Here is a 26,977-nt window from a genome sequence, read left to right as displayed (position 1 = left end):
GTCATCTACCCAGAATAATGGGATGCAAAGCAGAATTCATGCCAGAGCATGCCTTGGCTCTGCTCCAGGGCAGAGTTGATTTCACTCTGCCAAGGGGCCACAGCTGCAAGGAGGCCAGGCCCTGGGGTGATGTACTGTATATAAGGCACAGGAGGCCAGCAGGACCCACCACGCCAGGCTCCTGAGTCCAGCTGGACTCTAAGGATGGAGTGGGAGGGTGGGTATTTGGATTTTTTTATCCCATGATCTCCTCTACTTCATTCCCCAAAAGCAAAACAAAAGCACCACACTCAATGTGCCTCACCGACAGCCACTTTTAGAAGATCAGGAGAAAGAAATCCTCGGTTAACGGAGGAATTATTGAGTGACTATTGTGTACAGATACATACAATCCCCCAAACATAATCCCCGCCCTTGAAATCCTCAGATTTGTTTTACAAACAGTGCCTAGCACAGGGCTGCATACTAGGAAGAAACTCAGTACTGGGAAATGGTAATAAAAACAATAATAAAATTTTACGGTATTATATAAATTACATAACCATAATCGTCACTGTACCAAAACACATTGTCCCTTGGGAGGGGAGTTCCCCAGGCCAAGATCGGCAAGCACAGGGCCTTCCAGTGGAGACTCAAGCCCTTACACCGGAGACCCTCCTGGCCCATCCCACGAGTGCTAAGCCACTCAGTCAGGTCTGACTCTGCAATCCCATAGACCGTAGCCCGCCGGGCTCCCCTGTCTATGGGATTCTCCAGGCAAGAATATTGGAGTGGGTGGCTGTGCCTTGTTTCAGATGGTCTTCCCCACCCAGGGACTGAACCCATGTCTGTTACACCTACCTGACTCTGGCCCCTGCAGGACCACCTGTCTTCACCATCTGAGCCCTGGGTGACAACCATGAGTGTGTTTCTACAAAGGAGCTCTCTCTCTTTACCCCAGGGATCAGCATCCTTGGGCCTCTCAACAGCCTCGGCCACTTGGGGAAGAGCACTGGACTCCCAGGTACAGGCCTGGGAAGACACAGATTTCCCATCCTTCCGCCTCTGCAAGTATCAACCAGGGCTGCCTACAGTCCTGCCATTCCAGCATGATCCTCAAAGTGTCGACAGCTGCTACACAGGCATCACCACCGGGGCACTTGTTAGGAATGTAACTCTGACCCCTCCCTGAATCTGACCGGCTGAATCAGAATCTGCATCTTAACAAGATCAGAGCTGACTTGTGTGCACACTGAAGACTGAGAGACTCTAGTTTACAAAACCAGGCTGGGGAAGAAAGCTCTCCTCGGCCGCCTGTCAGCGCAACGTTCTCAAGGGCCCCTGTACGAGGGAGAAGCGAGGCTGCTCAGTCCCCCTCTGCAGACCCATATCGTCGGGTGGGCTAGTGGGAAGGACTTGGGATTTGGAGTTGGAAGATCTGAGTTCCAGTTCTAGTTTTGTCCCATAGGCATCACCGACCTGATGGACATGAGTTTGAGCAAGCTCTGGGAGTTGGTGATGGACAGGAAGCCTGGCGTGCTGCAGTGCATGGGGCTGCAGAGTCGGACATGACCTAGTGAGTGAACTGAACTGAACCCACCTTTCACTCCTCTGAGCTTCAGGTTTTGCATATGGAAAAATAAGAGAAATAATAGCATCAGCCTCACAAAGTTATTACAAGGATCAGATGAAATAAAATATATGAAAGTGAAGTGGGCGTAGACATTCAAAGGGTGTGTGCACTCCCACACACAGATGTGCACATGTGATCGAGCTTGAAGCAGAAAGTAACCCTGTCCATTGCTTCAGTAGACTCAACTACATCCCGGGGCAGCAACAAGCAGGTCCTGGCGAGCTCATCTGGGGCACAGTGGGGGAAAACCAGACACAGCTTTGGGCCTGGTGGAAACCGAGCCAGGGACACGGCTCAGGGTTTGAACCTCTCCTCCTCAATCTCCAGTTTTGTAAGCCAAGTCAGGGGAAAGGAATCCTGGTCTTCCAATTGGACTTTAAAATCTCTTAAGCTGTAGGGAGTGGCCTTTTTGTCCCATTCACAGACAGGTCAGACTGGGATTATGGGGAATCAAAGGATACAGATGAGAATTACAAGTCAAGCAAGGACAGGTGAGGGGGATGTGCCAAGATGGTAGAGGCCTCCTGCCCATGCTGCCTGGCTTAGGACATTGTATCCATGCTCTTCAGAGTAGAGAGGGTAGGCAGATACCCCTAGAACTCAAATTCGATAAGGCTGATAATCAGCCTTCACCTAATGTTCTCATTTTACAATGAGCAACATCAAGGTTAATAACTTGGCCTAGTGGAAATACATGGGGTAGAACCCAGGTCCCGACAACAGTCCAGGGCACAAGGTACTTTCCTCAAGATGCCCTGCTCCACTGAGTCACTCAGGGGCCCCAGAGCGATGATTGGTGGTGGTGGCTGGCAGGGAGGAGTTTCCTGAGGAGAGCATTATGGAGGAGGCATCTCTGAATTGTGGCTCCAGAGAAGGGAGGGTTCCGTGTGGGGTCCAACCCTCCCAGGCCCTCTTTGATGTGATAAAGGCAGGAAATCAGGAGCTGGGAGAAAGGACGGGTTGTCTGGGAGGGACAGCTACTTGGATTAGGTTAGGATTTGGGCTAGGGTGGAGCAGAAGAGACAGCAGGCTGATGAGGAGGCTGCCGAGCTGGTGGAAAGTCCACAGTCACATTTAGGAGACTGCATTTGGGGGAAGCCTTGGGAAGGCTGTGCATGGCCAGAAAGATCCCCTCCTGCATGTGAGGAAAGCAGTTTTAGTGGCTATATGACAAAGAGGGAATCACTATGGCTCAGCTGGTAAAGAACTCGCCTGCTAATGCAGGAGACAGGGGTTTGAAAACCAGCAAACACTGAGGGCCAGGCACTAGGTGAAGAAATGCAAGCAATGAAAATACAGGACCCCCACATTCAGAGGAAAAATTCCATATATGTTTCATTATTCTACACGAAACTATGAGTGGAGGCCTCTTTAAAGGACAAAGAGAATAGCAGAGAAAGACAAATTAGAGGAGAGAGAGATTCTAGCTGGAAGCAGACTGAGAAGTGGGAAGGAGAGGCTGAGCTGGGCTTGAGGCTGGCTTGGGTTTGAAGGGAGGTGGTGAGGTAGGGTGAAGGACATCCCAAGAGAGAGGACACAGGCAAAGTAAACGCTCAGCAGGATGTGTAACTGTGGGGGTGGGCGGAGGACAACAGCAAGAAGTACAGTTTGTACTGCAGCTGGAATATGGGCTTAGAGGAGACCCCTGGGCCTGGACTTTATTCTGAGGCTGCAAGGACCCATCAAAGGTTTGGAACAAGAAAGTGACAGAGATCAGAGCTAGATAACCAACAAAGTATTGTTCTTAACCATCCGCAGGGAAGGGGAGTCCATTACCCACTTAGGTCTTTTGCTTATCGCCTCTCCTCACCTCTCCCAGCAGGAAGCTCTCTCTAATGTCTGACACAAAGCTCTTCCCTGTGATCTCGATGCTTCCTGTGCCTTGTGAATCTCTATGTCAGAGAATTTCACAGGATTCAAAGGAGACATCACTCAAGAAAAAGCAAAGGAAAATGATATTCTACCCGGAGACTCAAAGGATTAACCAAATAACTTGGACTTTATCCCAAGAACCATCCAGGAGAAGAAACATAACTCACATGAGACTATTACTTATGGGAAAAAAACAATCTTGTGCTGGAAAGGTGCTCAGAGAGAGAAGAAGGGAGAGGAGGAAAGGGGAGCAGAGAGGAAGATGAGGAAGGATGAAGAGCAGAAAGAGGAAGAAGAGAAGGCAGACGAGGAAGAGGAAAGGCAGGCGTGCGAGTGAAGCTGCACCCTCCCTCCTGCCAATATATCCAAGCGCTAAATCCTAATACTTGTGAACGTGACTTTATTTGGAAATAGGGTCTTGGTGTATGTAATTAATTTAAGGACCTCGAGATGTGACCATCCTGGATTTAAGGCCCCAAATTCAATGACTGGTGTCTTTACAAGCGAGACAAGAAGGACGTTTGAGGTGCAGAGGCAGAGGGCGAAGGCCACACAGAGGCATAGATGGACGTTAGGTCTCCACCAGCCAGGAACGCCAGGAGCCATCCAAAGCTGGAAGGAAGGATTGTCCCCCAGAGCTGTCAGAGGGCGCAGGGCCCTGCTGACATCCTTTTGGACCCTTGTGAGAGAATAAATTCCTGTTATTTTAAGTCACCCAGTGTGTCATCATCTGTACAAGAGCCGCAGCAGGAAACTAACACACTTGGGGATCCCCCATGCGGGTGTGCGTGGGGAGATGGGGGCAGCCACAGTGTACCACCCTCAAGATGCTTCTGGTCTGATGCCATGCTTTACCCTGGGAAGGTCCAGCCAACAAGGGAAATCTGAGTCTGCCAGGCCATGCAGGACGTGTGTGAATAACCGAAAAAGACACTCAAAGTGGAATCGAGTAAACAACAAGTGGAACTTGGCGTTCGAATGCCTCTGATGGCCTAAGGAAGTGGAGGCCAGGCTTTTCCATGGGGCGGGTCTTGGCCTGCGGTCCAGTATGTACCCTGGACACATGCTTCCCTCTGTCTCAATGGAGGAGGGTCTTCTGTTTCCTGAAGCCTTAGGATCATAAATAACCCCTAGAAACCCAGTGGCGGGGGGAAGGTTTGTAGGCATGAATTATTTGTAACTGTCATGGAAGGCCCCTGCCTAGAAGGCCCTACACTCAGAGTGCATTACATGCACGGTGGTTCCTAGCCTCCCCGGGCTCTTTGCCTCACCTATTCATAGCCTACGAGGGATCTGGGGCTCAAGCAAATGGCCCTAAATGAGGACATTTATCCTCGATAAAGTACACACATAGATGAACAACAACTGACTACCACATGGCATGCGACAGGGTTTCTGAGCTTGCAGATGACAGGTTAGACTTTAATGGAAAGGAAGAAAAAACAAACAAATACTTTCCTAGCCAAGCAAAGCAGACGCAGCTAGTGAAGAAACAGATGCTTGGGGTGATCGGATGCCGGAAACGGGTGCTGGGTTACCCAGTTCTCTTCTCCCTGGCTGTCTCCTTTAGGACTAGTCATTGATAGGATGCATGTGCGCCTGAGAGTATACACACACACACCCCGACAACAGCAACACTGCTGGCAGACAGCCCGGCCCATGGGGAAGCCTGCAGACTTCCAGCCGAGGCTGTGAGAAGGGTGTGCGTGCCCAGGTGCAGACAGAGCCTGGCTCCGCAGAAGGACACGGTAGCCCAAGTCCACGCAGGGACAGAGGGGTAGCGGCTTGCACTCCGGCCCCTCCGTGGGCCCTGCACACATGAGCGGTAGCAGAGGGGGGAGGAGGGAGCACGGGGTGCAGGGGGCGTCGCCCCTGCAGGGGAGGCTGTGCAACAGCAGCTGAGTTGGGGCTGGGGGACGTGGAGTGACTGAAGGGACTGATTACAGATTCCGAGGCGTTTTGTCTCTGTGACCACATAATGAGAAGCTGCTGCCAACACCAGTCAACAAGCCTTAAGATGAAAGCACCCTGTTTCAGGTTCTAACCTGAGAGGAACGTCAGGGCGGAATTAGGAGGTGCTCAAACAGAAAGCCCAGGATGAAAACCCTGGCGGCTTCCCAGCTGCCCCGACACGCAGTGAGACACAACAGCAAAACAAAGCTGCTCTGCTGCTGGATTCATCTGGCCTTGAGGCGGAAGGATGGGAAAATTGAATTTGGCATGCCCACTCTGCCCTGGGTTTTTCCTTCCAGCCCAGCTCACAGTTTGGGGTTAGCAAAGGCATCTGCCTCCCTGCGTGAGAGTTCAGCAGGGCGAGGACCAGGTTCCTTTCTTCAGTTAATCATGCTCGCCAAATCTGCTCCTGAAAAGTCATGGGTATGCTTTGCCTTTATTTCTCACTCCCCATTCTTTTCCCTCAGTTCAATCCTTGTTCCACACCCTCGCTGTCCTAGGGCAGAAGAAAGTAGCTTCCACTTGGAGCAAATTTTCTGGAGTCTTCCCAAGTCAAGTGAAAAATCAAACAGAGAGGATGTCAGAGAAAGCGGCATGCCTCCAACCCCACCCCCACCCCGAGCCTTATATAATCATTTCATCATCCCGCTTATGAAATCAAGATAAATCAAATTCCTGTGGCTAAATTTCTCCAAGTGCTTGAGAATGGGCCTTTACGGAAGGAAACGTTGGCGATTTACTGCATGGCCTGCTGCTAGCTAGAGCTCTGTGCGGTATACTTTGTCAGGAGTCTCAGTATTGCTTTCATTGAGATATAATTGGCACGTGCCATTCAGGTGTACAGTATGACGATTCAGTATTTGGATACACTGCAAAACGGTCACCACCATAAGTCCAGTTTACATCAGTCATCAAGGATTTTAGTTATTTTATGCCATTTCCTAATTCTGCATGCCTTTTCTTCTTTTTCCATGTCCTTTTCCCACCCTCCATCATCTACCGTAGAATTTGACTTGGGCCCTCTCCCTGTTTGAGTCTCTGGGACCAGCTTCACTTCTCTGAGCATCCGGTTGGTTACGGAGTGCATGGTTAGATGCACTATTACACCTCACCAACAGGAGGCGCCAAATATACGATGTGCTCCAGAAGGAGCGCAGGCTTTTCCCTGAGACAATACAACCAAGTGTCCTCTTTTAAAAATTCATACCCTGTGAACCAGAAGCTATTTTCATGTCTGGCTTAAGTATTTGTGAGGAGCGTGCTGGGAAATGCAGCAAAATGCAGGAGCTGTCTGCAAATAGATCTCCGAGGAAAAAGGCACCATCCTCGGCATGCTGCTGGTAGCAAGGGAGTTTTTAAAAATAAAATCTACCACAGAAAATATGCAGGCTCTTGCTGCTATAGGCAGCTCAGGGACAGTCAGGTGGATGTAAAAGCCTGGAAAGTAAAAGGTTTGAGGAATTGCTGGGTCCCTGCAACACTGCTGGGTACAGAAGAGATAGCAAGCTCACTCTGGCCCAAAGAGAGCATCATTTCCTAGTCCATGAAGTGAGTGAAAGTGAGTGTTAGTTGCTCAGTCGTGTCCAGTGCTTTGCGACCTCATGGGGTGTGTAGCCGGCCAGGCTCCTCTGTCCATGGAATTCTCCAGGCAAGAATACTGGAGGAGGTAACCATTTCCTTCTCTGGGGGCTCTTCCTGACCCAGGGATCAAACCTTGGTCTCCTGCACTGCAGGCAGATTCTTTACTGTCTGAGCCACCAAGGAAGCCTGTCCTAGTCCATGTTGATCCAGTTCTCCATGGGGTCTCTAGATACCTCCAGGAAGGGGGAGTAGCCTGTAAGTCTGGGACAAACTCCCTTTTGATGTCTTCAAGCAGCCTCCTCATAGGTAAAACCAGGTGGGGAAAGGGCAAGGAAAAAAAAAACTTGTGGAGTTAGGAGACTGCTAGTGCCTCCCTCTTAGGCCCTCTGTTCTCGAGCCTTACTGATTCGATTCACTGTTTTCCTGTCATCCGAGCAAGAACACCTTCCTGATTAAGTATCAGCCACTGAGCCAGTCTTCTCTGAGCCCTGTCTGTGAGGTGTGAAAGCAAGAAGGACCCTGTGGGGCTCCTGAGCCTGGAAGCCTTCCTGTGCCCCCCAGGTTTAATTTGTAGGGAATAGACTCCTACCTCCATGACCTTCCCTGAGTCCCAAAGGGCAGATTCGAACGGTGGATAATCAGGGAAGAGAAGGGATACAGAGCCAAGGGAGGCAGAGTCAAGAAACGATAGTGCAGGCTTGGGGCCGGGATCTGATCACACCTCAAGGGACACACAGAACAGTATCTTCCACTTTACAGAAGTAAGACCCCAAATGGAAGATGCAGCATTCTTCATTCCAGAGAAGGCCAACCGAGACCAGATTAAAAGGAAAATAGAGAAGCTCTTTTGGAGAAGGAAATGGCAACCCACCCCAGTGTTCTTGCCTGGAGAATCCCAGGGACGGCGGAGCCTGGTAGGCTGCCGTCTATGGGGTCACACAGAGTCAGACACAACTGAAGTGACTTAGCAGCAGCAGAGAAGCTCTTTAAGAGATTACCTGAGGCCAGATTAAAGGCTTGAAGAGCCTACACAGACCATGATCTTATCAACAATCCCACCCTTGAACTATTGCTATATAAGAAAGAAAGAAAGAAAGTGAAGTCACTCAGTCATGTCCGACTCTTTGCGACCCCATGCACTGTAGCCCACCAGGTTCCGTCCATGGGATTCTCCAGGCAAGAATACTGGAGTGGGTTGCCATTTCCTTCTCCAGGGGATCTTTCCCAACCCAGGGATCGAACCCAGGTCTCCCATATTGCTATATAAGTCCTCACCAAATCCTCTTGGGTTGCAACACATAGTTTTGGGGGCACAAGCCCACTGTCCCACTTTGCCTGGCAAAGCAATAAAAGTGTTCTTTCCTATTTCACCCAAAACTCTGTCCTTGAGATTTGACTCAACAAACTGTGGAAAATTCTTAAAGAGATGGGAATACCGGACCACCTGACCTGCCTCCTGAGAAATCTGTATGCAGGTCAAGAGGCACAGTTAGAACAGGACATGGAACAACAGACTGGTTCCAAACCAGGAAAGGAGTACATCAAGGCTGTATATTGTCACCCCGTTTATTTAACTTATATGCAGATGCAGAGTACATCATGAGAAACACTGGACTAGATGAAGCACAAGCTAGAATCAAGATTGCCAGGAGAAATATCAATAACCTCAGATATACAGATGACCCCACCCTTATGGCAGAAAGTGAAGAGGAACTAAAGAGCCTCTTGATGAAAGTGAAAGAGGAGACTGAAAAAGCTGGCTTAAAACTCAACATTCAAAAAACTAAGATCATGGCATCTGGTCCCATCACTTCATGACAAATAGAGAAACAACTGAAACAATGTGAGACTTCATTTCCTGGGGCTCTGAAATCACTGCAGACAGTGACTACAGCCATGAAATTAAAAGTCACTTGCTCCTTGGAAGAAAAGCTATGACAAATATAGACAGCATATTAAAAAGCAGAGACATTACTTTGCGACAGAGGTCTGGTTAGTCACAGCTATGGTTTTTCCAGTAGTCATGTGTGGATGTGAGAGTTGGACCATAAAGAAAGCTGAGCACTGAAGAACTGATGCTTTTAAACCATGGTGTTAGAGAAGACTTTTGAGAGTCCCTTGGACTGCAAGGAAATACAACCAGTCCATCCTAAAGGAAAGTAGGGCTGAAAATTCATTGGGAGCACTGATGCTGAAGCTGAAGCTCCAATACTTTGGCCACCTGATACAAAGAACAAAGAACTGACTCCTTGGAAAAGACCCTGATGCTGGGAAAGATTGAAGGCTGGAGGAGAAGGGGAGCACAGAAGATGAGATGGTTGGATGGAATCACCAACTCAATGGACATGAGTTTGAGCAAGTTCCAGGAGTTGGTGATGGACAGGGAAGCCTGGCATGCTGCAGTCCATGGGGTCACAAAGAGTTGGACATGACAGAATGACTGGACTGAACTGAGATTTGATTCAGCATTGGCACACAGATGTCAAGATTTTGGCATCAGGCATAGGGAAAAGAGATAGTGTCAGATGACTATCCCTTAGGCTATGGTGTGGGATTTATGGGCAAAGCTTCTGAGATGGAAAGAAAGGGAGGTGTCTCTGTGGATGCAGTCTTACAGTCAAGGTTTCAAAAATCTATAATAACAACAAGAGAAAGGCGTGTGCCCAATAAGTTGATGGATTTGTAGGTTAATTCGTTGGTTGTCTGGTTGGTCAGCTGCTCTGTTCATTCACTCACTCATTCATTTAGTTTTAAATGTTTACCATTTCCCCGGTGGCTCAGATGGTAAAGCATCTGCCTACAATGCGGGAGTCCCGGGTTCAATCTCTGGGTCAGGAGGATCCTCTGGAGAAGGAAATGGCAACCCACTCCAGTATTCTTGCCTGGAAAATCCCATGGATGGAGGAGCCTGGTAGGCTACAGTCCATGGGGTCGTAAAGAGCTGGACACGACTGAATGACTTCACTTCTTCACTTGTACCAAGCTCTAAGAGAATTGATCAGGACAGAGGTGAGTTAGTCAGACAAGGCTCAGCCCTTAAGGAGCTTCTAGAAAGGCCCACAGTTTAGAGTTACTTGGAAGTATAATGAGAGCTATCAGTGAGGTGACCAGTGCTTATTGGATCAGAGGGACAGGGGGCCTCACCAATACTAGAGAGGCTGAAGGGAAGACAGATGGAGTCCAAGCCCACCAGTGGATTCACTTGAGAAGCTTAAATTAAGTAAGGGCAGGACGAGACCATTAAGTGACACTGGTAACAAGTAAATTACAACCAACAAAGTTTGCTGTGAGAAGCATCAAAACTGGATTGCTCCATGACACACATCACAGTGAGAACCATCTGCATGGACATCTGGGCTGGGGCAGATTTGTGTGTGAGCTCCTGATGCAGGCGTCCAAAGGGCTGAACTAACATTTGTTTCCATTACTCTAACATCTTAGAAGGTAGTTCTCATTGTGACAGGCAGCCTAGTTTGAAATCCTGACTCTCCAGTTATAGGGGAGCAGGGGCTAGAATAAAGACCTCCATGACTCACTGGCAAATTTTATAAGGATGAGCTCATAGCCGAAGAGACAATTTTAAAGAGTAGGAGGAACATTTAAATGGGAACTAGGAAGCACAGACACGTGGCAGATGAGGTAGGAACGTGAAACTTGACCGAGCCAATAAAACAACCAGGAAGGCATCGGAAGTCAAGGAGACAATATGTCTCAGCAGCCTCCTATTAGCATGTGAGTGTGCTCAGTCGGGTCTACTCTTTGTGACTCCACCGAATATAGCCTGCCGGGCTCCTCTGTCCATGGGATTATGCCAGCAAGAATGTGCTGTCAAACGCTCTCTGACAATGTAAGGCTGGCTGCCCTTTAGAAATCAAATGGGCTACAGGGCACTTGTAGGGAGTGAGGGAAAGTTGAGTTTAGGAGGATGTTCAGAAAGCAGGGAGACTCTGCCAGCAATCTCTGCTCAGGATTTACTGAGGACCCAGCGAGCACCCCTCCCTTCCCACCCCACCCCCCCACACCACTGAGTGTCTTTGGCTTTGTGATGTTTCACAGACAAGACTCATCTATTCTGCAGGTCACTGACCACTGGAGCCGCAAGAGATTAAAGGTCGGTAGTTCCTGTTTCCCAACGATGCTCTGCAAAACGCTCACTCTGACAGATGTTAGTAGGTGTACTAAAATAGATAACAGATACTAATTGGTACAATTCAAAAAGTGTTCAGGGGCCAGATGAATGTGAGAAATAGTGGGCTAAACATCTGAGGCTTCAGGATGTCAACCTGCTCACCTGGGGATGAGCCCCTAGTCTGGGACTCGTTAGCACGACCCTAGATATTATCATTAATTACAACATACTTCTAAGAAAATATTAGGAAGGTACATCAATCTCCAAAAGATTGTTTTGGCATGGCAGTCCTCTACAGTAGGCCGGATCCTTTCTAGCTCCTAGTAAACACACTGTGCCAGTGACATGATGTTGATAAGGGTTAAGATAAATTACAACGTCCCTCCCACCCCGCCTCCCCGACACTGAGCCCTTCCAGTTCCTCCATCTATTCTCTCTGGGGAGGAAATTGGATCTGTGATGAGTCCAGCAGCACCATTCTTTCCCAAACCTCCCTGACAAATCACCTGGTCCTCTGGTACAACTTGAGGGGCCCAGGGACAGACCTTGGACTCATCTGTCTGGGAGATTTCTACCTGTTCAAATTTAGCCCCTATTCCCCTTTTAAAACTTTCAGCATCTGATAGGACCTCTGCATTTCCAGAAAAGCTAAGCTCATCAATAACAATAATGATAGCTACACATAACACTGAGAACATACTTCCTCAAAGCATCCTGCTAAGGTACGATTACTGCTTCCATGTTAGCAGCGAATGAACTGGGACCCAGAGAAGTTAGGTAACTGGCCCAGGGTCCTGAAGGAGAGTCAGGATTTGAAAAGTACTTTTCACACTAGAGTCTACATGTTAAGCCACCACTACCTACTGCCTCCATATGAGTGTTCAGTTCAGTTGCTCAGTCGTGTCCGACTCTGCGACCCCATGAATCGCAGCACGCCAGGCCTCCCTGTCCATCACCAACTCCTGGAGTCCACCCAAACCCATGTCCATTGAGTCGGCAATGCCATCCAACCATCTCATCCCCTGTTGTCCCTTCTCCTCCTCCCCTCAATCTTTCCCAGCATCAGGGTCTTTTCCAAAGAGCCAAACTATTACAGCCCCTGCTCTCCTTTGCTCTGCAGCCCCCACACCTACAGATAAAGGGAGGGAATTCATCTGACTGTGTACCTACCACCTGTAAGGCCCTGTGCCTTCCACCTGATCATCCTGCCACAGCCACCCTGTGGGGCAGACAGGATGAAGCCACAGAAGAAGAAAGCTGTACTTACTCAAATTCCTCCCTCACTGCTCTCACCTTCCCAGCTAACAAGTGGCTGAGTCCAGGTAGGAGGCTCTAGCTTTAAACCTCATACTTCTTCCAGAACTTTATTGCTTCCTTGGAAACGGCTGCAGATTTATACATAATGAAGCATGGGGTCCTTTCATTATCTCTCACCTTTGTGATCATATGCTTTGTAGGGGGGAGCACTAGGGAGGATCCCTGAAAATCCATGGAAGGCCTCACAGGTCCCTAAACATCACTCCTGATCCTCTTGAAGGAAAAAGGGACTCAATTTTGATTTATATTTTGTTGTCCTGAAAGAATTATGGTCTTATCACTCACACCCATCTCTTTCCTTCCCCATCCTTAATTTCAACACCCTGATTTTAAAATGATCTTTATAGCTTGACAGTTTAATAGATGATTTTCATTCCACAGAAGCCCTCACTGTGGAAGAATGACAAGGAAAATATGGGCTGTGTAGAGATCATTTTAAAAACTTAGCGATGCAGTGAGGAAGGGGACGTATTTCCAAGCACCTGGCTCTGCAGTCTGTCTTTGCCTCTTACCAACCTTCCATGAGAAATTGTTTGGGGAGGAAACTGCAAGGCTTTCCAATGCCAGCTACAGCCAAAGCTCTCTTCAAGCCTCCAAGCTTTGATCTCCTCTTCTCCAGAATATTAATAAAATCCCCTTTGGTTAAAGTGGGCTAGAAATGTACTTATAGTATTCATCACAATTCACTATGGCAACCTCCGTTTTAGAAAACAGGCATCAGGAGGCTCCTGCTTTGAAACCACCAGTAACTATTGTCCCAGGTCCCTCCCAAACTCATTAGGTTGAGACCTTATCAAGCCAAGGGAAAAAAAAAAATCTATCCTGGAACAAATTACTATATGCAAACATGATGCAAAACATACTCAAAAGCACAATCTTGACTTTAAAAATAAAGCCCCACACACAGAAAATGAGCGCCACCCTACTAATAACCTACATGCCAATCATCCCATGCACTGACTGCTGTTAATTACCCAACTGCTTGTCTGCAATACGTCAGTTACTTGTGATCCATTTCCTCTACTGTGCCAACAATGGGCAGGAGGACCGATCTCCTAGCACCTGGGAGGTGAGAGCTCCCCTCCGGTCACAAGGAGAGTAGAGCCAGGTGAAACGCCAACTCAAGAAGGGGTCTGGTTATAAACAGCACAGCAAAGGGTGAACCCAGAACTTCTTGGACTGAAGGTGGAGGAGAGAACGGGTGGTGGGGAAGAGAAGGGAACTAATATGTAGTGAGTGGTTCCTACAGGAACTATGTCAACTGTGTTTGTTTTAATGTATGTGATCTTCCCATTAAACCTAGTTAGGAGGGAATCCTATTAAACCCTTTTTACAGATGAGAAAACTGAGGCTTAGGCTATTTTAGTAACTTGCACAAGGGCACACAGCTAGTCAGGAGTCACACCAGGATTCAAACCCAGGTCCTTAGCTCTTCCTAATTACTAACACCGGTCAGGCTGACCTGCTGGTCCATGCCTCTCTGGCACACCCAGCAATGGTGCGGCTGTCACTTTGGGGGGAAACCTTCTCAAGTCTCACAACCTGAGATATGACTGCAATTTACTGTACAATTTTTGGAGTGTGCTGGAGAACAACAAAGGTAGTAGAGATATTTTAGAGACAAACTGTGCCACCTCTGAAAAGTCAACAGATTGAGAGAAAGCAGAGGCCGAAGGAGAATACTCACATGGAAAAGCTGAGCGCCACAGGTAACCAGGGCCCCACCACAGGATGTGATGCTGCTTACCAGGGAGGGGGGCACGTGCGTGGTTTGCAATCTACCACTTACAAGTAGGTGACCTTAGAAACGTGATTCTGTTCTCCGTGGGGTCCTAGTCTATTCCCTTGAGGAGTGGGGTTGGTACAGGGATATCAGAAGGCTGTTCTAAAGATTTAATAAGCTGACATAAAACATATACTGCCACTGTGACTAACTGGAGTTGGGAATAATGTTACTATTAATAGTGTGCAAAGCTCCAGCTGCCTGTAGGAAAACGTCCAGAGAGCCTGACACCCTAGAAAGCCAAGGATCTGGGATGGGGACCTTTTACCTCCTTCTTATCAAGGACAACAATATGCCACCTCCCTCAGAAGAAAGGAGGAAGCTGTGCTTTCCTCTTGACAACACAGATGCCCTGGTGACTGGCTCAACAGGTCAGAACAACCTCAGCTTTCCCTCCATGAATGGAATTGGCCAAAAGACCGGGTGAGGGTCGACGCCACCACTGACCAAAGCAAAGGGACAAGGAGGCCAGAGCAGCTGGCCCCTCTGCTGCAGGAAGTGCAGAGATCCCGGGGGGAGCATCCACCCACAGAACATGCTGCAGAGCGAGCACCCTGACGTTCTGAAGGATGAGTGCCCTCTACACGCAAAGGCAGAGGCATGGAACAAGAAAGAAGAGTGTCAAGTGGACACAAAAAACAATGATAACGCACAACTTAATTGCGCATGTACTATGCTCCAGACCCTGTGTGTGGGAGCTTTGCAATAGTATCTTATTTAATCCTCCCAATAATCCTGCAAGGAGACCTTTCCATCAGCCCCATTTTACAGATGGGGAAGGCAGCATTTAGGGCTTGCAGAAGCACAAAGTGGCAGAGCAAGACGCAGACTGAGGTCTCATCGGGCTCAGAGCCCAGAGACAAGGAAAACCCAAGGTCAACAAAATGCTGGACCGGCCTCCAGGTTCTGCCTCCTTCATCACCGCCTATGACCCCAGGTGTCTTGGAGGAAAAGGTAACAGGTCCTCCCCGAGCTGGATCCCAAGAGCAGCGCCCAAGGCTGAGGGTGCTCAGACACATGGACTTAGGGGTGAGAGAGTGAGGCTTGCGATGCAGAGGCCAGGGTCAGCCATGAAGCTGTGAGAGGCAGAGAGAAACCTGGCCAATGAGTCGTTTCTGGCTCCTGTTCTTCCCTTACTCATCCAGCTCTGTGAACTTTCTATGCAATGTCACGTTTGTGAAATGAGGGTGGTGGGGAAATGGAGGAGAGACTGGATAGAGTTCTTGCTGTGCACTGGAGGGCGTCCACAAGAGCAAACAACTCCCCAAACTGATGTCAAAGGCACCGTGTTCTCAGGCATCTTTGCAGAATAACACAGTCGATTTTGCCAAGATAGAAACAGCCACAAGCATACACTTTACTTGGCCAGAAAAAAAAATAGCTACAAGAATGATTCATGCATGTAATGTTCTCATCTTCTATGCCCTATGTAACTAGGAATTAATTCTCAGAAGGACACAATGAGAGACTACAATGGATATACCAAAATGACAAGCCTCTTTTATTTTTCTTTTTCCCAAGAAAAAGAATGGCTATCTCTTTATAGAAGAGAACTCACTAAAATTCTCAGATCCATACCAGATTTATAGGCATTTGAGATTGGAAGGACATTTGAAGGTCAACTGATCTGACTCTCCGTCGGATGACTAAGTCCCTTCCACAATGTTTCTGAGGGGGTCTCCAGAGGATGGCCAAACACCTTCAGGACAAGAAACCAGGTACCTACTGCTTTCATTGAGCAGCTCTGATCTTCTCCGAGGTCTCTCTCATACTGTCTACAGCTTTGGTTCTTCCTCTGTGCCCCGTGGCCATACAGACCATGCCAGCTGCTCTTCCAAACAGCCTTTCAGAAACACGTCCCCCGAGCCTTCTCTTCTGCAGAGCTGTCCATCATTCTGCACTTAACAAAAGCAATCTGACCACTGACGTGCTGTTGTTTGGGTTGCCGTCCTTGTTTTTCTAAGACAGATTTACTTGATCCACAATTATTCCAAGATGATTAGTTCTCCAGATAACCCAAACTGTACATTTTTCCCATCCTATGTTATCAGCAACACTGAAAGCTGATTATAAGCAACTTGCTTTCATAAAAAGAAGGAATCAATCAAATAACAGACTTTAAGAGAATCCACTTAGCTAAAAGTATCAGCAGCAGGCATTCCACGTTTGCAGATAAACGAGGAGGAACTGTGAATGCACATTTCTCCCCCACTTCCCATTCCCCACTGGAATTTAAATGACCAGTTTTCCAATCACAGAGCCAGAAAAATAATCAATCATCTTGGCCACAACCTCACATTTTATGATGTAGATGCTGAGACCCAGAGCTCCCATCTCTTTCTCCATGCCATCCCCAGATGTATTTTAAATTCCCCGTTCTGGATTAGGCACTGGGATACCAAGCCCTTGCCCTCCCAGATCTCTGAGCAGAGACTCACAGGGCAATGCAAGTCAAGGAATTTAAAACAAGTGGAAGCACTTTGTTGTGATAGCCCAATGACAAGTGATTGGAACTTTGTACCAAAAACCTGGAAGGCAAAAAGCTTTTCCTTTCTTGTGCCTTGACTCAAACTCCCCTCCAATTTCCCTTTGTTTGGCAAACTGATCCTTTAAGACTCAGCTCAGGTCTCATCACCCACCCCCAGTACTTTCTCTCTGACTCCTTTAGCTGCCCTCCTCCTTTATCTGCCCTCCTCCTTTATGATCTCGTAACACCTTGTACAAATCACACTCAGGGTACTTAGCATCATGTATTGCACTTATCCCTCCTGTGTGCATCTTCTCCATTAGACTTGAGGTTCCTGAAGCTAATAGCAACTCACTCCAGTATTCTCGCCTGGAAAATCCCATGGACAGAGGAGGCTGGCAGACTACAGTCCATGGGGTCGCAAAGAGTCAAGTATGACTGAACGACTTCACTTTTTTTCTTTTCTCTTCCTGAAGCTAGGGAGCTGGCTGTTAATTCAGTTTTATACATCTAGTCTAGTTCAGTTGGCATGTATGGGATTTATAAATAAATAAATATTTTAGCATACCCTTAAGGGTTTGAGCATTAAAAAGCAGAGACATTACTTTGCTGACAAAGGTCCATCCAGTGATAGCTATGGTTTTTCCAGTGGTCATGTATGGATTTGAGAGTTGGACTATAAAGAAAGCTGAGTGCCGAAGAATTGATGCTTTTGAACTGTAGTGTTGGAGAAGACTCTTGAGAGTCCCTCGGAGTGCAAAGAGATCCAACCAGTCCATCCTAAAGGAAATCAATCCTGAATATTCATTGGAAGGACTGATGCTGAAGCTGAAATTCCAATACTTTGGCCACCTGATGTGAAGAACTGACTCTGGTGCTGAGAAAGACTCTGATGCTGGGTAAGATTGAAGGCAGGAGGAGAAGGGGACAACAGAGGATGAGATGGTTGGATGGCATCACCGACTCAATGGACATGCATTTGAGCAAGCTCTGGGAGTTGGTGATGGAGGGAAGCCTGGTGTGCTACAGTCCATGGGGTTGCAAAGAGTTGGACATGACTGTGTGACTGAACTGAAGGGTTTGAGAGAAAAGAATTCCAGGCCAGGAAGCCCATGCAGAGACATGGTGCTCTGAAAGGGTGTGGCATGTTTACAGACCATATGGGTCATTTTCCTGGTGAGAATGGTGGGTGCAGGAAGAATGGCTGGGGTTGGGGCTTAGGGGTTAAGTTTGGGCCAGATGTGGAAAACCACATAAACCGTGCGGGAGTGAGCGGACATCATGCTGTAGTTAGAGTGGGGCAAAAAGCCTTTAGGGAGGGGAATGACATCATCCCAATGGTCACATAAGTGGCCAGCGGGGAAGTACTGCATTGCGGAAACACACAAGGCGGGAGAGTGGGTTTGGAGCCTACTGCTTGGTCCAGGACGGGAGGAGACGCTTTATCAGGGGTGCTGTGGTCCAAGAGCTCAGGGAAATTCCTGGGGAGGAGAGCAGTGTGGACTGAGGTTTGAGGGTACAGGTAGAAGCAACAGGATGTGATGAGTAAACGGAAGCATGGGAGACAGGGAAGAAGCATCGAGGATGATGGCAGGGTTTTCCAACCTGGAGCCCCAGGGCGACACAGACAATGTTAATAGAGACAGGGACCATGGAAAGAGGAGCAGTTTGAGGGATGGGGGAAGATCACGAGGTCATTTCTGGAAAGATTCCTAAGACAGTCCTCCCGGATGAATTCTATAGGTGGGGAGCTACCTGCTTGACCAAAGGAGATAAATGAAATGCAAGAACATCGGTCGTGAAAACCCCAAGTATAAGACACATTGTCTAATCCTTGCAGAGACAGATGGAGCAATTCTGATGATTTGAGGGTGAAAGTAACAAGTTCAGATGAGAGATCTTCAGGTTCTTAAAACCACAAATCATTTCTCAGTCAGGTAAACTGACATCTGTATACAAAATAATCTCCAGACAATCCAATCCCATCTCTTATTTTCTGGACTCAACTGACTCACTTTCCTATCTTTATTTTTTTAAAAAATATTATTACCAGCTGGCTAACAGCCTCACACCATTTAGTGTGTTCTAATCAGCAGGGAGAATTCAGTTTACATTAATTAAGTGATTCCACTCAACCATTTTATTGACTAACAACCTCATTTTTTTTTTTTTTAACTCATCTTTTCAAAAATGCTAGAAGGTGAGGATTTTACTGAGGAAAAGCCCACAGACACACTCAGGAGCAAACCTTTCTGCCCCAAAATCAATCCATCTTTTAATCAAGCAACGTCCTTTTCTCTCTCATTTTATAGCAAAAGCTCCAAAGAGCGAGCAACAAGCAGAACCTCTACAGAATCGGCTACTCCATTTAAATAGACAGCGAAAGGACTTCCTCAGCCCACGTGGTTGTCCTAAGAGCGCAGAGACTGCTCTTGGTAGAAACGAGACGGACACTGCACACTCACCCGCTTCCTCAGGTTGTAGGTGAGAATGAGGTTCCGGGAGAAGGAGTGGGAGAAGGCCGTGTAGAATTCCAGCACTTTCTGCAGGGCGTCCCGCTTGATCACATGCAGGTCACAGTAGGTCAGGGCCCTCACATTGGCACAGGACTGGGCAAGGGTGGCTTCCTTCCAGAACACGTCTCCAAACACGTCTCCTTTCCCTGAGGAGAGAACGCGGTGATGAGCAAAGTGCCCACCAGAGCAGTCTGGCCGTTGGTGCTGGCTTTCCACCATCTCCCAGGACTACTGTCCGTTCGGCATTCCACGGCTGGGGCTTAGAAAAGGCCAGAATGGTTTTAATTTGGACCTTAATGACATGCAACTTCAGAAAACTAAAAATGCCATAGGATACATGTCAAAGTTCAACCAATAACTTCGGGATCACGTGTGACCTTGCGCGCATCCTACGTGAAACTGGAACCCCAAGTTATTCTTTGTCACCCCTGGTTTTCCAAAACACTGATCATCATCTGTAATGATGTTACTTGTTGTCTGTCTCCCGGCACGAGCTCTCCTGCGTCCCGTCCCTCCACTAACACAGTATCTGGCAACACAGCAGGGTTCTCACAATGTCTGCTGGCAAAAGGGAAGGAAGGTAAACTGTAGGTCTACATTAGTGTGACTGAGAGGCACACCATCGGCTGCAACGGGGAGGGTGTGGACTCTTCATCGGGAGCTGAAAAACAGGAGGTGTCTCCCCTGATTAGCATGACATACATGGACGAAACCAGGCAAGGGTGAAGCTCCTCTTCCTCCAAACTCTGTCCACCGCCCTGAGGTTTATGTGTGTGGTGCCTCATCCTCACTCTCTCTCTCTCCCCCATCCCTCCTTCCATATTCCTCACCTTGCCAGATGCCCTCCTGGTGGTATAAAAATATGGGCCCTATATAACTGGCATCTTGAGGATCCTCTTATGCCTAGCATTCCACAAGACTATATTTAATAATACGTCAATAGAGTACTCATCCCACGTCGCGGTATTCTGGGTCAAACTTCTATCAATCTCCTCTAAATATTCGTTTTTCTTACCTAGGGATATTCTTCCAACCTTTCCCAGAGACTGAGCTTTTAACATATGTCTAATGCAAAGCTTAGTTCATTCCTGGCACAGCCTCTGGTTATATATCAAATAGCTTGAAACATTGTTTCTCTTGCCTTTAAATTTTCAGCACAGATAAACACAAATCTGAATCTCCAGGGAGCCAGAGAGAGGTGTTTGGGAAGGAAGGAAACAATGCAACCAGGGTGAAAACCAACGCAACAGCCCCTGAGGGAGTTGTCAGCCCAGGCGTTTCAGATCAGCCGCCCTATACAGCTAGAGCCCAGGTTTGCGACTCAGTGCACTTTACAGGGCAGCTGTTTTCCTAATTCAGGTGAAGGGACGCAATTAGGGCTTTAAGCATCTGGACAGAAACTGACCTCAAACACCAGAAAGTGTCCACCCTAAGCACATCAGGTACTCCACGGGTATCGCCCTCTCAAGCACCTCCACGACATGAGCTGAGAAGCAGATGTACTGGGCACATTACTGCACACATTGTGTGTTTGTGAAATGAAGTGCAGCTTTAATTTATGAACACAGCTTCATCATACGAGTGGGATACCAGGTTGGGGTAGCTCTCAGGCAGGTATGTGCCTGTGCTATCCCTTACCAGGTGGCTTTTTAGCCATCTGTAATATGAGTGTGGTGATGCAGAGCAGGAGCCAGCCGACGGGAATGTCTCTCTCTGTGGGGTGCCACCTGGCTTCCATGGGGAGGGGTTCGTTCAGTGTGTCCCCTAGCATGCACGGAGTCCTCATCAACAAGGCCGGCCAGTTCACTCATACACGTGGAGCATACTGCAACTCCTCTCTACTGCTCTGCCACGCCTCTCATGCCTTTCGTAATTATGTATTCTTGTTCCCCTAGACAACGCGCTTTTTCTGACACACAGTATGGCAGATAGCCAAAACATAGACCCTACTCTCATATTTCAACCTATGTCAAGAAAAGTGAAAGCGTTAGTCACTCAGTGGTGTCCAACACTTTTGAGACCTCATGGAGCCCACCAGGCTCCTCTTTCCATGGGGATCCTCTAGATAAGAATACTGGAATGGTTTGCCATTCCCTTCTCCAGGGATCTTCCCAACTCAGGGATCAAACCCAGGTCTCCCACACTGTGGGCAGATTCTTTACCACCTGAGCCAGTGGAGGTCTCATTCTATGTCAAGAGGTGAAGCCTAATTCCCTTTCCTTAAACTGGAACTCACTTTAATCCCTTGCCTTGGCCAACAGAATGTGGCAGAAGCGATGTTCTGGGATTTTTCAGGCAGGGTCATAAGAAGCCTTGTAGCTTCTGCCTGGGTTTCTTGGAACACTGACCTCTCAGCATCCTCCCTCTTGGACCCAACCACCATGTTTTGAGAAGAACAAGCCACATAGGAGGTCACCCAGAAGTGCTCTAAGAGTCCAGCTGACAGCCAGGCTCTGCCAGTCTCGTAAGCAAGCCGTCTTGGTCCTCCAGCCCAGACAAGCCTTCAAATGACTTCAGCCCCAGCCAGCACTGGACTGTAACCATGTGTGGGAAGTTTAAGGGAGAACCAGCAACTGAGCCAAACAACCCACAGAGTCATGAGAAACAATTTTTTAAGCCACTAAATTTGGGAGTGGTTTGGTCAGTAGATATAGATAACTAGAACACACAGAATCACGGAGCTCTGGGCTGAAGGGCCCATAAGAAATTACTTAGTGGTTTAAGTCAGAACTATTGAGAATAGATTGGCAACCCTGCCTGATTCTTATTAAGATTACTTCATCTAAGCAACTTAAGCTTCCATCAACAGACGAATGGATAAAGATGTGGTATGTATACATATAGGCAGGCGCGCACACACACACACAACATGGAATACTACTCAGCCATAAAAAAGAATAAAATGTTGCCATCTGTAGCAATATGGATGGACTTTGAGGGTATTCAGTTCAGTCACAGTCGTGTCCAACTCTTTGCGACCCCATGAATTGCAGCATGCCAGGCCTCCCTGTCCATCACCAACTCCTGGACTTCACTCATACTCATGTGCATCGAGTCGGTGATGCCATCCAGCCATCTCATCCTCTGTCTTCCCCTTCTCCTCCTGCCCCCAATCCATCCCAGCATCAGGGTCTTTTTCAATGAGTCAACTCTTCGCATGAGGTGGCCAAAGTATTGGAGTTTCAGCCTCAACATCAGTCCTTCCAATGAACACCCAGGACTGGTCTCCTTTAGAATGGACTGGTTGGATCTCCTTGCAGTCCAAGAGACTCGCAAGAGTCTTCTCCAGCTCCACAGTTCAAAAGCATCAATTCTTCGGCACTCAGCTTTCTTCAAAGTCCAACTCTCACATCCATACAAGACCACTGGAAAAACCATAGCCTTGACGAGACGGACCTTTGTTGGCAAAGTAGTATCTCTGCTTTTGAATATGCTATCTAGGTTGGTCATAACCCTCCTTCCAAGGAGTAAGCGTCTTTTAATTTCATGGCTGCAATCACCATCTGCAGTGATTTCGGAGCCCAAGAAAATAAAGTCTGACACTGTTTCCACTGTTTCCCCATCTATTTCCCATGAAGTGATGGGACCAGATGCCATGATTGAGGGTATTATGCTACGTGAAATAAATCAGAGGAAAAATGAATACTGGATGATATTATTTACATGGAAACTTAAAAAAAAATAACAAATTAGTGAATGAAACAAAAAAGAAGCCGACTCATATACATAGAGAACAAAACAGTAGGTACCAGTGTGAGCAGAGGGAAGGGGGCGGGGCAACACAGAAGCAGAGGAGTGAAAGACACAAACTGTTCAGAAAAGCTACAAGGATATGCTGTACAATGTGGCTATTATCAAATATCCACTGCTTTATAATAACTATAAATGGAACAAAAATTGTGTTAAAAATTGTGTATCTATACTGTGACCTATAATATTATAATACTGTATATCAACTATACTTCAATTTCAAAACCTATGGAAAAAATATGAGGGGAAATTGTTGAAGAAACAAGCTGGAGAAATGTGGATTATTTAGCAATATAGTCATTATATTCCCATGTCATAAAAATAGACATAAAAAATAATCAAAGGAAATATATCGAAATATCAACTGTTATCTCAGGATGGAGAAATGGATTTACAAATCGAGATTTTCCTTGTTTATACTTCTTCTCAAAGTATAATATTTTGTAATCAGAAAAAATATTACTTCATTTAAGCAAAACCCAATACGTGAACATTATATATCTCAAATGAACTAGGAGTAGTCTAATGATAAAAGGACCCATAAAGTAAAATAATAGCCCCCCATGTATATTTAACATATGAGTTTATTTGTAAAAATTCATTTTTTTACAAAAAAAAAAAAAAAAAACAACTCTTCAGGGGCATATCTATTGTTACCACAAAGAGCAACCATATTGTGTTTTGAACATACCAAGAAATAAATCACGCGTCTTTAGAAATGACAATATTCCCATTGTGAAGAGTTTTCCAATCAAAGGTTTTGACAGCCACAATAAATGAAGACTAGTTCCTACTACACCGAGTGTTTCACGGTGAGATAGTCACGATTAATCTGTAGGGTCTAGGAAGTCTCAGTGTTGTCATAACTTGCATCTGATTTTCAGCCCCAACTGAAAATCATACTATCTTTCTTCCTGTCAAGGCAGCCTTTTTTGGTATAAATGATCTGTTAGTGAGATTTAAGAAAGAGGTGTCGGAGGACCTGTCAGATTCAAAACAAACCCAGGACTATTCTGGCAAATGAGAAACGAATTTATGACACGCAAAACTGTCAAAGGGAAGGACGCGGAGCACTTGGCAGCTGCCTGTAAACTACACACACTGCTGGAATCATGACTTCCGGGGTCAGGGTCACGCATCAGAGGCCAGGACAAGCTTATACCCACATTCATCTCTGTTCCCTAGTGTGAAATGATTGTTTGCTGAAGAACAAAAGGTACCCCCCTGCACTCAGCAATCAAACTTCTGCAGGCAATCAGCTTATTGATTTATTTATTACACTGAGACGCTGGGCGCAGAATGTTAAACCCTAATGTTCCAGGATTCGGAAAGACTAAGTGGATGTTCTCAGCTGGGAGAAAAGAAAAAAGGAAAAACAAAAGGGAGAGCAGAGTAAGGGAAAGGTAGTCTCATTAAAACTCCAAGCAAACATCCCTGTGGTAATTAATCCTCCTCCCCTCCCACCCCCAGTTCTACACAGCTTTCTTTACTGCACCTCCTCCTGCTGTAAACATAAAAAGCCCTCTGGGGTACAAACGTGGGGCTGAGGAACAGTCGCAAAGCAGAGGTGGGGGTTGGACACAGGGCTGAGGTGGCCCCGGGAGAGGGAGGGGAGCCCTCCACAAGGAGCCCAGCACAGGAGGAGTCCAACATCCCGTAGAACAGGGGTCCTCAGCCCCGGTCCACAGAGCAGAGATGAGCAGCAGAGTGAGTGAAGCTTCATCAGTATTTATGGCCACTCCCCATTGCTGGCATTGCCGCCTGTGCTCCACCTCCTGCCAGAGCAGCTCAAGATTCACGTTGATGGATGGCAAAACCCATCACAATATTGTAACAGAATTATCCTCCAATTAAAATAAATAAGTTAATCTTGCAAACAGATTCTCATAGGAGTGCAAAATCTGCCATGCACTGAGCATGTGAAGGATCTAGGTTGTGTGCTCTTTATCCCCCGGCCACCATCCATGGAAAACCTGTCTTCCATGAAACTGGTCCCTGATGCCAAAAAGGTTGGGGACTGCTGCTACAGACAATTTGATGTTATGAAGGCAGAGGCTGAAGCAGAGAGGACAGTGGGAGCAGGGAGGTTGGGAGGGTTAAGAGGAGTGATCGGGGAAAATTCAAGAGGTGCTGGGACTCACGGATCTGAGAAGATCCAACAGCTGATGTCTGAATGCTAAAGAGCTGCAGAAACAGACGACTGAGTTTACAGCACTCCAGAAAAAGCCCTGTTTCTCAGACTGGCTGTAAGTGAGCTTGGAGGGGTCAGAGCAAAAATGAAATTCCAGCTGCTTCTTGTCACTATTCTCTATTATGTCCTCTCATAAGGACCACTCAGACTGGTATCCTGTACTAAGCAAAATGTAACTCTGCAGTTAAAGTCATCATATGCTGCTAAAAATCATCAGCCACTTCTAGGCCCATACCAGTTGGAAAGAACTGATTCAGTTCCTCATGCAGCTCTCAGCAGGCGCTCTTCTGGGTGCTGAGGTCTAGAGCAGCAGGATGGCAGAGGTAGTGGAGGGAGAGAAACAGAGCAGGTGATGCTAACACGCTAGGGACTACGGTGGGAGACAGAGAGAGGTGCTCAGCTCAAGCTCAAAGGGCAAGGGAAGGCTTCCAGGGACATGAGGCATCTGAGCTGAGATCTAAAGGAAGGGATCCGGTGAGCCAGCATGAAGACGACGCACACACTGCTCTTACAGTGAAGAGTCATCCTTCCACAATCCCTCGCTGAAATGTTTGCCTTACTCTTTGGACCTTGATGCCTTCAAACTGTGGTGCTAGAGAAGATGCCTGCAAGTCCCTTGGACAGCAAGGAGATCAAACCAGTCAATCTTAAGGGAGATCAACCCTGAAGACTTGTTGGAAAGACTGATACTGAAGCTGTAGTATTTTGGTCATCTGATGAGAATAGCCGACTCATTGGAAAAGTCCCTGATGCTGGGAAAGATTAAGGGCAGAAGGAGAAGAGGGCATCAGAGGATGAGATGGCTAGATGGCATCACCGATGCAACGGATGTGACTTGGGCAAACTTTGGAAGATGCTGAGGGACAGGGAGGCCTGGCGTGCTGCAGTCCAGGGGGTCACAAAGACTTGGACACGACTGGGTGATTAAATAGCAGCAATAAATACCCTGATCGACATGTTTCTTAGGCCCAGAATGAATACATACCTAAGGAGTCAGAGCAGTTTCCTCAGTTGGGCTACTCTTGTCTTTGACATTCCTGCTTCATTCTTGTTTTCACTTTCTGCAATTTTGAATTTTCAGTTTTCTCTTAGTCATTTCTGCTCTCTAAGGGGACTATCTTAGGCTTTTCAACTTAATGCATATTTCTATCTTCACAGCCTAAGCCTCAGGTGGAAAAAATTAAGCACAACTGTTAGCTTTGGCCTCTTTGAAAAAGTTATAATTATCTAGGCCTTGCTGGAACCCTGAAAGCTAATACTTTGATTTTTAAAAAATGTTTGTGGTAATTTTCTTCACTGCTTAGGTCCTGAGTCACACTCAGTCAAATTAGGTTAGTGTTGTTACTATTCTTTTAAAATATCAAATCTACATTTGTATTTGACCATCTATGAACTCCAATGATCTCATCTATAAAATGCTTGAAGTAGGAAGTACCTACATCCAAGGTTTGTAGACAGGATCAAATGAAATGATATATTAAAGTATTAAAGTGCTGTGCAAACAGGAATTAAAAAAAAGACACAGCAGAGAGATGATTTCAGGGAGCGGGAGCAGCATGTGCAAAGGCCCTGAGGCACAGGATGCGGCTCTTCAGCAGGACTGAACGCTCTCTGTATTGCCCCATGTTTTGGCTCATCTGCTCCCTCACCAGCCTGAGCGTGGACAGCCTATTTTGTAATCCTCTGAGGAAAGTGCCTGGTCTCCTCATTCAGCTGCAAACTCATCTAAGCACCTTCCAGACTCTACAGTGAGCGTGTGACATGAACACTCCCGCCCACCCCTCCCCGGGATGCTGAGAGAGACGC

General features: G+C 47.1%; 1 protein-coding gene across 2 annotated transcripts in view; it reads right to left on the bottom strand.

Moving 5' to 3' along the window:
* The window catches only part of KCNH1 (potassium voltage-gated channel subfamily H member 1), a 417,456-nt gene that overhangs the window by 69,596 nt on the left and 320,883 nt on the right, over window positions 1-26,977 (bottom strand). For both annotated transcript variants that reach the window (XM_018060769.1, XM_018060768.1), the window contains exon 10: window positions 19,180-19,376. In XM_018060769.1, the coding sequence (XP_017916258.1) occupies window positions 19,180-19,376 (197 nt within the window). The remainder of the gene's footprint in view (window positions 1-19,179; window positions 19,377-26,977) is intronic.

Source organism: Capra hircus, chromosome 16 (genome assembly GCF_001704415.2).
Source record: "Capra hircus breed San Clemente chromosome 16, ASM170441v1, whole genome shotgun sequence".
NCBI lineage: Eukaryota > Metazoa > Chordata > Mammalia > Artiodactyla > Bovidae > Capra > Capra hircus.
Note: the sequence above shows the minus strand (reverse complement) of the source record. Positions and strands in the feature narration are given on the sequence as shown.